This window comes from Cryptosporidium ubiquitum (assembly GCF_001865345.1).
Source record: "Cryptosporidium ubiquitum isolate 39726 chromosome Unknown contig_12, whole genome shotgun sequence".
Classification (NCBI taxonomy): Eukaryota; Apicomplexa; class Conoidasida; order Eucoccidiorida; family Cryptosporidiidae; genus Cryptosporidium; species Cryptosporidium ubiquitum.
In genome coordinates, this window is record NW_021639804.1 from 269,658 (window position 1) to 281,049 (window position 11,392).

General features: G+C 32.7%; 5 protein-coding genes across 5 annotated transcripts in view; 4 read left to right on the forward strand and 1 right to left on the reverse strand.

Moving 5' to 3' along the window:
- Positions 1–364: 364 nt before the first annotated feature.
- cubi_01937 (uncharacterized protein) lies at positions 365–1,252 on the reverse strand (the record flags this gene model as incomplete). The annotated part of the gene is made up of 1 exon (XM_029018949.1): positions 365–1,252. One exon carries the CDS (start codon positions 1,250–1,252, stop codon positions 365–367), a length of 888 nt encoding a protein of 295 aa, XP_028876423.1.
- Positions 1,253–1,556: 304 nt separating this feature from the next.
- On the forward strand, positions 1,557–2,412 carry cubi_01938 (uncharacterized protein; the record flags this gene model as incomplete). The annotated part of the gene is made up of 3 exons (XM_029018950.1): positions 1,557–1,717; positions 1,819–2,216; positions 2,303–2,412. 3 exons carry the CDS (start codon positions 1,557–1,559, stop codon positions 2,410–2,412), a joined length of 669 nt encoding a protein of 222 aa, XP_028876424.1.
- A 607-nt stretch (positions 2,413–3,019) lies between these two features.
- On the forward strand, positions 3,020–5,725 carry cubi_01939 (uncharacterized protein; the record flags this gene model as incomplete). Its single annotated transcript, XM_029018951.1, has 1 exon — positions 3,020–5,725. The coding sequence occupies one exon, from the start codon at positions 3,020–3,022 to the stop codon at positions 5,723–5,725; it is 2,706 nt and encodes a 901-aa protein (XP_028876425.1).
- An 835-nt stretch (positions 5,726–6,560) lies between these two features.
- Positions 6,561–10,038, forward strand: cubi_01940 (uncharacterized protein; the record flags this gene model as incomplete). Its single annotated transcript, XM_029018952.1, has 2 exons — positions 6,561–9,897; positions 9,956–10,038. The coding sequence occupies 2 exons, from the start codon at positions 6,561–6,563 to the stop codon at positions 10,036–10,038; spliced, it is 3,420 nt and encodes a 1,139-aa protein (XP_028876426.1).
- A 1,026-nt stretch (positions 10,039–11,064) lies between these two features.
- The window catches only part of cubi_01941 (ubiquitin), a gene marked incomplete at both ends in the record, with an annotated part of 689 nt that continues 361 nt past the window's right edge, over positions 11,065–11,392 (forward strand). Inside the window, one exon of the mRNA XM_029018953.1 lies at positions 11,065–11,290. Coding sequence (XP_028876427.1) covers positions 11,065–11,290 — 226 coding nt within the window. The remainder of the gene's footprint in view (positions 11,291–11,392) is intronic.

The following is an 11,392-nucleotide window of genomic DNA, read 5'->3' on the forward strand; positions in this document are numbered from 1 at the left end:
CATAGAAAGAAGTAGAAATAGAGATATATATAGTAAATCAACATTAAAAAAAAAAAAGATTATACATCTAATATTACATTTAATCTCAATTATTTGACTAAATGGATATAACCAAAACATTAATTCAAAATAGCGATAGGAAGAAAAAAAAAATGTCTAAGACTTTTGAAGAAACCAAAAAAACTTTTCTAAACCCTGTTCACCTTTAATGATTTATATGTGGTCCCGCAACATAATGAATCTTCTATAATAAAAAGAAATAAGATAGGTGGATTAGCTTGGAAAGACCAAACTAATTGGTGAAAATTAATCCCGAGGTTTTGAGGAGTAAACCCAGCTATTTTTAAGTTAAACAGATTAATATTTAGATCATCAGAATATGTGGATCCAAATCCTTAAAATACGGATGGTCCATAGCATCTCTCGCAGAAATCCTTTTATTTGGGTCAAAGCAAAGCATGTTAGAAAGTAAATCAATTCCTTCCTGGCAAAAGCCGGGAATTATTATATTCCAAGGTTGTTTTTCAAAGACCTGAAAAGTCCTTTGTTTCCACAATGGCAGCTCCTGAACTTGTGGCCAATCGCGAGGATTTGGAGTACCAAGTATCGAAAATATTTTTAGAAGCTGATCCTCGTCTGATGAGCCGGGGAAGAGAGGCTTACCTGTAATCATTTCAGCAAAAATGCATCCAATACTCCAAATATCAACAGAAGTTGAATATTTTTTACTACCCATTAATACATCTGGAGCCCTATACCAAAGAGTTACGACCTCGTGAGTATAACTCCTAACAGGAATCCCAAAAGCCCTTGCAAGTCCAAAATCTGCCAGCTTAAGTGCTCCATCACTATTAATCAAAAGATTCTGTGGTTTCAAATCTCTATGTAAAATCCTATGCTGATGACAGTGAGCAACTCCCCTCAGAAGCTGATATAAATATAATTTTACCTGATTTCCCGGCAATCCTGTTTTGTTTTCATCCAATACTTTCTTTAAATCCCTTTCCATAAACTCAAAAACCAAAGTTAAACACCTTTCAGAGTGAATGACATCTTCCAAGCTCACAATGTTTGGGTGATGAAGCTCCTTTAAAAGAGATATTTCACGAATTGCTGTAGAAGGAATTCCCTCGTCCTCGGCATCTAATCGAATCCTCTTCAAAGCCACAATTCGACCCTGACTATCTTTGGCCTTATAAACCACCCCATAAGTCCCCTCACCAACCTTCTCCAATTTCTGATACTTTTCCATTAAATACAGAAATCCACAGATATACCTTCTTTTCAGAATCCTTTATTGAGTCTATCAATCCTTTTATATAACCTAAATTCCCCTATTAACAAATTACCTTCTTTTATTACCGCCTTATTTCTTTACCTTTCCTCCCTGCCCCTAACCCCCACCTGTGCAAAACTCTACCTCATCTTTTGGCGCCAAAGTTGCAACAACTTTTTAACAAGGCTCTCCAAGTGGGAAAATAATAAAAATTGAAAAAGTTTTAGTAATATTGATTTGATCTTGAAGAGTAAATCTCTATATTTTTTACCCTATTGTTATGACTGACATCCTAGGAGTTCCCCTCTGTTCATTTAGGGATGACCTCTGGCTCGGGAGGTTTACTTTAACACCAGAGAATGCCTTGGAATATTTTTATCTCTCCCCATTCCACGACCCAAATAGTCTAAATATCCAAAGAAAACTTGGGAAACACACTGAGTAAGTTACTTTTCCGAATTTTGCGTCATTTTTATTTTTAATTACTCAACGCTTTAATTATGTATTCTTAAATCCCAATTCACTCCATTCCACATCTTTAGCGCAGCTGAAGGATTTGAATATAGAATAACTTATATAAATGAAGAAGGTCTTGGAAATGTCCCACAACCACCTGGGTCTACTTGGAATACCCCAAACCAATTCGGAATATTTATAATACAAAAATTTTACATTGAATTCCAACGTGAAGTTCCTCTCAATATCTACTATATATTATCAGGTACCATTTACGAAGCCCCAACACTTAGTAATGTTTTTCTTCACAGAACTGCAGAAGCCTTTCTTAGTATGGAAAAGGCATTTGATGCACTGAATGAAATGGCTAGGTTCAGTCTGTATGAAGGTTATACCTGGGATAACCTTGAAGCCACTTCAAAAATAAACTCTGATATGGGAAATGTTGATTCAAATGATATTAATAGTAATGAGGAAAACTTGGGTAAGTTTCTTCTTATTCTCTTTTAGTATTTTTGACCAATTTACTTTAATTATTTAATTTAATCTAAATAACCATTAATGCTTTAGTTGAAATAATATATTCTTCTAGCAGAAATTCTAAAATAGATAATATTCTCATGTCTGCAAAAAAAGAGCTCATTGAAAAAATTACAGATTTTGAAAAGTCCAAGAGTTAACTAATCTTCAATCAAGTCTTTTTTATGAAATTATGTATTTTAAAAAAAAGTATATATACCTTAATTATTAATACCTTGCCCATATTTCTTCACTTTTCATCCTGTGTACTAATTCAACTTCTGACATTTATTTACCATTAATATAACTTAGCCTTCAAAATAACGTCTCATCCACCCAAATTAAACTGTCACACACCAAAGTATAAAACATTGAATCCCAACGATTACTTATTGTCTAAATTTTTCACTTTTTTATAATCAACATTTTCCAAAATTATATTTCACCTTTGACAAATTCTTATACTTGTTTACCTTAATTCACAAATATTTTGGCGCCTAAATGTGAGGTCCAGATTCTTTATAGTAGTGTGAAGTTTGAAGAAAAAAAATAAAAATAGTATAGGAATTACAGAATATATTAAAAGAATACTCAATAATCACCTGGGGATGATTATGTTATATGAAACTTGAAATATCGGATTGAATGACTTTTCTGGAATTTCTTGAACTGATTTTACCTGGAAATTAAAAAGTCGTTACCCAAAAGATAAATTAAACTTTGGATTTTTTTTAAATTATAAAATAACAAATTTGAATAATTAAAAAAATGGCTCTCAGGTTTTCCACGGTTTCTCTGGCATTTGCTGCATCACTTTTTGCAGTGCAAGCAGTAATAATGTATCTTTGGATGTATCAGAACACTCTGTTGTTTTTAATGTTTTTAATAGGGGATGTACCATTATTAATGAACTTTTTACTTAGAAGGCACGAATCCAATAGTGCCATTTCTGGAGGTCTCCAGTGGTTTTGGTATAGCTTGATATTAACTCTTAAAATGGTTTTTTTAGTTTGGTATAAAGCATTTAATACAAATTCAGAAACTTCACTAATTGATAGACTACCATACACAGTATTTCCTTCTTCAATTATTCCAACAATACTGTTTATTACTCCGGCAATTTATATCCTCTTGTCATTCAGAGCTGCTCCACAGCTATACGGTTCACCAATCTATGTACTTTCAACAGAAAGCTTACTACATTCAGATTTGGTTACACATGTTCTTTTAGACCTAATTGACATTCTTGTTCAAATGCAGCATGAGCAGTACCCGGCAAGTCTTCTAATAAATTCAACTTGGATATATATGTATTCAGGTATTGTTTTGAATTTAGTATTATTTTTCCACGGTTTATCCTTCCCCACAAGTGGTGGAGAGCCGACTATTTCTCAAAGACAAGGCGGAGATGTTTATATAGTAAGAAAGCATGCAGCTTTGGTTGGCATATTTCTAGTTGATATTCCACTCTTGATTCTTAGAATTTATATCTGGCTTCATTTCCCAGTATTTCCAGGGTTTAACCCATGGATAATGAAGAATATACTTTTTATCCCATTACAAATTGTAAGACTAAACCAATGTAGACTTGCTGAAAAGGAGAGGTTTCATAAATCTCAAAGAGAAAACTTTTTTTCCAGTATTGTGAATAGGGATGGAACAAAAGGTGATCCCCTAATTAAAAGAACAATTTCTTCATACAATTGCCAGCGCCCTCAAGTAATACACAATAAACGTTCTGACACAAGAAATAGTACAGTAGAGCTTCCAATAATACAGAACAAAGATGACTTCAATGAGCATTTGAATTTGACTTCTGATATTAACAATAGCTCAAGCTTAAATAATAATTCATCACAATTTAGGCATAATTTCTCATCCAAAAATGAAGCTTCCAGTATGCAGAATATTGGTAGCAATAACTTTTCGACTGTGAACATACAGAAATCCTATAATATGAGTATTAGACAAAGGATCCCAAATAACGATGAGGCAGTTTACCAAGAAAACGGCTCAGACCAATTCTCACAAAATCTTTCAAATAAAAATGACCAAACCAATAAAGAGGCTGATTCTACAATTAAAAGAAATTTTGACCACATAATTAAGGATATTAACTCTAGTAGAAAAATTCCGGCTCGTAGCTTTTCATTTGGGACAATATTGAAGCAGATTATTTTCATGTTTCAAAGAAGTGGCCAGTCTTCATATTTATCTTCAATTCTTGATAATACTTTGAATGTTACTCAATTCCAAAATATCAGACTTTCTCTTGCGCTCATTATCCCTCTGATTTCCCAGATAGCACTTTCTGTTGTTTGTAGAACCCCAGATCAAGGTGGCATGGAAGTACAGTGTAATATAAATTGGTTTTTCCCTGATGTAACTAAAGAAGGTGGATTCTACAAAATGAAGTGCAATGCAACGTATATTTCATTTATGTGTATAAACTTCGTTTCATACAATATATTGTGGTTTGGAATGGCGAATTACTTTGAAGTTTTTTGCGGAGCAATTTACCAACTTGTGATGGTCAGTTCCTACTTCTTTGTAATACATAGTATAAGAAATGCAAACTTCATTGATCCTTTTCTTTCTGAGAAAAATGTGGATATAGGAAATATTCTGGTTTTGCTTTGTGTTTGTCCTGCGGTACTTACTATGTTGTTTAATTATTTCCCTCTTTCCAGCGCATTTCTTGGAAGAAAGCATCTTAGGCTTACAACTCCATTCTCAAAGAAACAATGGATTGTAAACCAAATCCCTGTTAACACCGAGAAGAAGACCAAAGAGATTGAAATTAACAAAATTCCAAAAGAAGGCAATAATAATTCCAGAGATGATGAGGTTGGTTACCTTAATATTGGATCGTGTTTGCTTCTTCTTAATTGTAGGTTTGGAATTGCACCACTAAGCATGAACGAGCTTCTCATTGGTCCAGATACAATTAAAGGAATTCGACTTATTGACCTTTTACTCTCCACTTTCTATAGAGATATTTTATTTATTTTTGTTACTAGGGGAATTTTACTCACTCTATGTTTCACATGGGCATCTCTTGGAGTTTTTGCTTCACATTTAACATTTATGATTTTCTACGGAATCACTTCTCATACTATCCGGCTTCTTGCGCTAAGAAGATTTGAACTCAAAATCTTATTTCAGAAAATCCTCAGAGATATCGTTAAAGAAGATACTATAATTCCCAATCTCCCAAACCAGTCTTCAATTATTCTCTCCAACTTCAACCAACTTTATAGGAGTGAAGAATGGAAAAACTCTTGTCTCCAACAGTCCTTCTTTAAAGATAGACAAACTTCCGTCCAGCAAGCTGAGCTCTTGCAAATTATTAACCAAATTTCACTCCCCTACATTGCTCATAACAACATTATTAAAAAGTACTCCTCTTCTGGATTTTTTTCATCTCCTGGTAATATTATGCTTCCTTATACTATTGGGACTATTCCTCTCTAACCTTTACCACATTCAGTATTGCTAGTTTAATTGATTTTATATTTATATGTTGTTTATGAATATTCGAATATATGTATCCTTTCTTTTATTTTTTTTTTTTTATTCCTTGCTTAATTCCCCCTATCAATCTTAATCACCAAATATCATTTTTAATTCAAATTTTGTTATCATTATTCCGTGTTCCACTACAATTACCGTTTCCACATGCAAACCATTTTTTTTCTTGTTACTGCATGCAAATTATGCAACCTGTTATTTATACCGGCCTTCAATATTTCCCTATTAGGCGCCAAATCCCATAAACGTCACTCTGAAGTGGAACAAAGTTTTTTTTAATATAAAAAGTGAAAGAGGTATAACTGGGTTCTCCTTGCGGGAACCCAATTCTAAAATTGGCTTTAAAAACAGAGAAGATTAGCAAACCCCTGCGTAAGGCTGGTTTCATTCGCCGAAAGGTATAACCCAATTTTTTTCTCTTATTTTTTATGCTAAAGATAATCCTATATTTCTTTCTTCAATTGTTTATTTTACTGTAGCTCTTAATACTTATTGCTAAATTGTGAATTAAAGTTAAACTACAACTTGTTCAAAACACGAAATATTTAGAAAAGAATCTTTAAAAACTTCAACAAAAGATAAGGCATACCTGTATCTAAGTCGAATATGAAACATTTTGCTACAATTCTATAACTAGAGCAGTCCACTTTGACTTTATATCCCTTCATTTTATAACTTTTTCAAATCCATTTTTGTCTCGGTTAGACGTGACATGAAATATGTCAAATATGTTATTTTAACATAATTAATTGATCTGGAACTTCCAACAGATTACAAAATGGAAAATGATACAAAAATACCTGGAATCCACCCTTTAAATTCACTAAAGCCTATAAACTCGGTTCTGGCCTTAAAGCTTCGAAATATCAATATTATTCTTGCAGGATTTGGAAATGAGCTGAGAATATATTCTCAAGATTTTGCAATTATTCACGATCAATTTCTTTACCACGACTCCCATAATATATATGGGATACAATACGGCAAGTCGGATGATCTGGTTGCTATATATGGTCTTAACAGGGTAGTATGGTGTCGTATATACATTCGAGAATCGGACCAAGACATCTCCAAACTTTTAGGTGGGAAAATACATTGTATCAAAGTTGGAGAGTTAAATGAGTATGATCTTTTTCTTGAATCTAGTAATTATATTAAAGGTAGGTGGTTAGTTGGCAGTTCTACTGGCAAAATTAGGATTTGTCAATTAGAACAACAAAATCAAGAAGTTACCACTCCTCGAATTCGAAGTCTAGTTGCCCCTCAATCTCCAACTTTATATTGCATGAAGATCTTTACTCCAACTTGTTCTGAAGAAGCCATGATCGTATCAGGATCTGCTTTCTCCACTGTCAATGTTTCAACCTTAAACCTTGATAAGGCAACTATATCCCAGGAACAAATCCTTAAGGCTCATAATGGAGTTGTATACGATGTCAGAGTTTTGAGTGATGGAGTTGGGATTCTTTCTTCCTCTGATGACAGAAAGATTGTTATTTGGATGAGGGAAGAAAACGGTATTCAAATGTCTAGTAACACCCAGAAACTCAAATTTTGCCCTAAATACATATTAATTGGTCATGAGGCCATTATATGGTCTATAGATAGTTTATGGGAAAAAAAACTAATAGCATCTATTTCAGAAGATGGGGATTTATTTGTTTGGAATTTAAATAAAGTAAGTAAAAAATCATATTCTATCATAAATGGAAATGATATAGAGTGCATTAATGGTCCAGATTCAAAGATGTCCAAGGCCCACCAAGGAAGAGGAGGAAGAATTATTCATTCTTTGGGCTATTTGACTGAAAATGAGAAAAGCTCTTGGAACTTTATTACTGGAGGTGAAGGAGGTGATTTAAAGATTTGGAAATATTACATAGATTATCAAGTTAATGCTGAAAATAAAAAAGCTGATTTGAATTCCAAAAACTCTCATTTTCTATTTTCTGAGTCAATAATTTCCCCAGATATACATAATCAACTTGAAATTAATGATTCAAATTCTTCTTGGTATCAAGGAGTTCATTTTATAGATCAATACCATTTTATAGGAGTCACCAGACAAGGTAAGTTAAGCTTTGGGACAAAATGTTTTCAAGATCTGTCAAAGGATTGGGAAAGTATTATTATTCAAGATATAGGAGATATGGTATACTCAATCTCTTGTTTGGATACTGGACATTTGGTATTGGGATCGTCTAGAGGGAAGATTATACATGGATTGGTAAGTCCAATTACAAAGAATATGGAGATGAGAGAGGAGCTTTATTTTCTGAATTGGACAGAAAACATTACATTTGTTCAATACTTTACATTGATAGAAGACCAACTTTACTTAGCACTCTCTTCTTGTTCTAGGGGATTTGTTGGAGCTTCAGTTTCCCAAAAGATGATTAATTATTCTGGAGAAAAATCTAAAAACACATGGGTTACATCAATAGTACCAATAAAAGGTACTCCTAAATATGGGGAACTGAAATGTTTAGATATTTTAAAATATGAAGATGGCTTAGAAGGTAAAATAGTATGTGGGACAGTGAATGGAAATATATTCATATTAGACTTTAAAGTTTTGAAAAGAGAGAATGGGTCGGGTGGTTTAGAGATTGACTCAGCTACTGAAAGAGTTTTCACAGTAGAGATTTTGTTATCCAATGTATTAAGTGCTTCACATAAAGGGAATGTCTCAAGTGTTAGCTGGATTAGTGATATGAATACTGATATGGTATTTTTGTCAACGGGACAGGATGGAAAGATTAATCAATATTCTATGGGTGAAGAAGCCATATTGGAGTGGTCACATAAATGGAATTCACAATGTGAATATATAGTTAAATGCTTTAAGTTAAGGAACAGCAATAATTGGATGATAATTGGAGCAGTAAAACACGAGTTATTCTTTTATTTAGCAAAAGATCATGTTACATCCACTCCCATATTGCTATTAACACACAGTTTTGGAGGTATTAAACGTTCATTTCAAATTAATATAAGAAACTACGATAGTAAGGATTTTTTGGAGATAATTTGGTGTCAAAAACCATCAATTAGAATTGATCAGCTGAATATTACCCAGATTTTAGAGACTGAAAGTTTTAAAAATAATTCTCTAGCTCCATTATCAATGACAAATTCTTTAAACGTTAATCCTCCTTCCAGATTAACCCATTCTTCAGCTTGGATAAGCGATAGAATAGTGGTACTTGGAGGGGAGGATCACATTGTAAGATTCTATGATGTATCAGATTGCTCTAAAATGTGTTTAGTACATTCAATTCGGCTTTTGGACCCCATTAGGAGGCTTAAGGTGGGAAATATAAGAGAAAACGTACATATTTTAATAATAACTGGAGGGAGACAGATGTTACATGTTTTTGAAATCAGGGAGGAAAAGAGTCAGAGTGATATTATAATTAAAACAATTTTTTCAAATAATAATGACAAGAAACATAATAATTGCAGATTTATTTCATTGGATTATATACTTTACCCAATTACAATTGGTGAAAGTTATAAATTGTTTGTAATAGTAGGCTCAAGCAAGGGGGAGATTTTAGTATTTTCCTTCGAATTGTTAGATTTGGGAGAAAAAATAAATTTGAATTTGAAAAGGGTTTTTACTTTTGGTTTATCTTTTGTACCTTTTTCAATAACAGCAAAGAATCTCTCAGGAGAAATTCTAGTACTAGTAGGACTTTCTAATGGGAGTATTAACATACTTAAGAGCTCAAATTTAGAATTGCCTCGAGACAATTATATTCTAGATTTAGTACCCAAGTTTGAGATGAAACCTCATAGTTCTGGAGTAAATTCCGTAATAATATTGGAGGGACAAAATATGGATTATCAAATAATTGCATCATCTGGACATGACCAGAAGATTTCAATTTCAAGAATAATGATAGACGAAGAAAAAGATAGTTTTTTGGGGGAGGGAATTTTATCAGTTCCCAATGCTCATTATTCCTCTATTAGAGACCTTTGTTATGACCCAATTAGAAGAATTCTCTATTCAATTTCATGGGACCAAACACTTAAATGCAATAAATTTGACGAGTTAATGCTAAATTTTGTGGAAAGAAAAAATTTTCCAATTTCTATTTGGGATCCAAGTAAGTTTTTTTAGTAAATGAGAATATTTAAATAATCGGATTTTACATAAATTTTTAGGTTGTATTTCAATTTCTAAGGATAATAACAAAATATTAATTTCAGGAGGTTCAGGATCCTCACAATTGTTTAGTCTTAAGTAATTAACATGAATAATTATAAAAAAAAGGAAAATGAAGTTTTTAGATGGACTTGAGCTTGCCAGAGAAAATATACCAGACGTATACTTTTATTGGCCGATAAGAAATAGTTTGTTTCTAATATTTTAGGTTTTACGTTAATTTAAAATTATTTTCTTTTTGTTGTTCATTACGTGTATTATTACGAAAAACAAATCATTTTCTTATTACACGTAATCAGTCGTATGTTTTGCTTCAATACCGGTAGTTACATGCAAAATGAGGAGTTTGGCGCCACAAAACGGCCCGCCAGAATTGCCCACAATGTCTGTGTCGAGAGGTTGATTGAAATAAATACAACTTGTGTTTAGGGCAAAAAATTTGGCTTAAGTAAGGAAAGGAAAAAATCTTTCAAAAATAACATTGAATAAGGTAAGTTTGGATGTATTTGGATGATTGGTTGCTGGTGAAGGCGGAATTTTGCCAGATAATGTCAGAATGTGTGAGAAATGCAGTGTGGACTGAGTAAAGATCAAACTATGAGCCGCATATTTAGGTTTAATTAGATGAGGGCTCGAATGGGAGTTTTTATGATGTAGAAACTACACACAAACCACACACAGAATGTATTTTTATATTGTTTTCTCAGTTAAATGTTTTGATTGGATAAAAAAGTAACAATTTGTAACCTCAAATGCTTAAAGATGTGGGTGTGGTGTGGGGGTACGTATAAATTGAGGAAATATGTTTAAGTAAATGAGTACATATTGTTTATGGGTTTGAATCTTCTATTTTAGAGTTCAAAAGCACTTTTGAATGAGGAATTAAAACTGAAGAAAACACCAATTTTTCCTGTTTTCCCTCATTTACTGATTATCTTTTTAATTGTAAATAATCTGGTAAAGGGGATTCTCAGTGGAATTCTATTTTATCTGGGCTGGATAGTAGATCACAGCAACTTTCATTCTTTTACATATAATTTTGAGTTGGAATTTGATTGACTGTTAATTTTCACTTTCTGATTATAGGGATTGTTCAAAAAATACAATTATGCAGATTTTTGTTAAGACTTTGACAGGAAAGACAATCACTTTGGAAGTTGAACCATCGGACACAATTGAAAATGTAAAGGCAAAGATTCAAGATAAGGAAGGAATTCCACCTGATCAACAGCGTTTAATCTTTGCAGGGAAGCAATTAGAGGATGGAAGAACTCTCTCTGATTACAATATTCAAAAGGAGTCCACTTTGCATTTAGTCTTAAGACTCAGAGGTGGTATGCAGATTTTTGTCAAAACATTGACGGGAAAGACAATCACTTTAGAGGTTGAACCATCGGACACAATTGAAAATGTAAAGGCAAAGATTCAAGATAAGG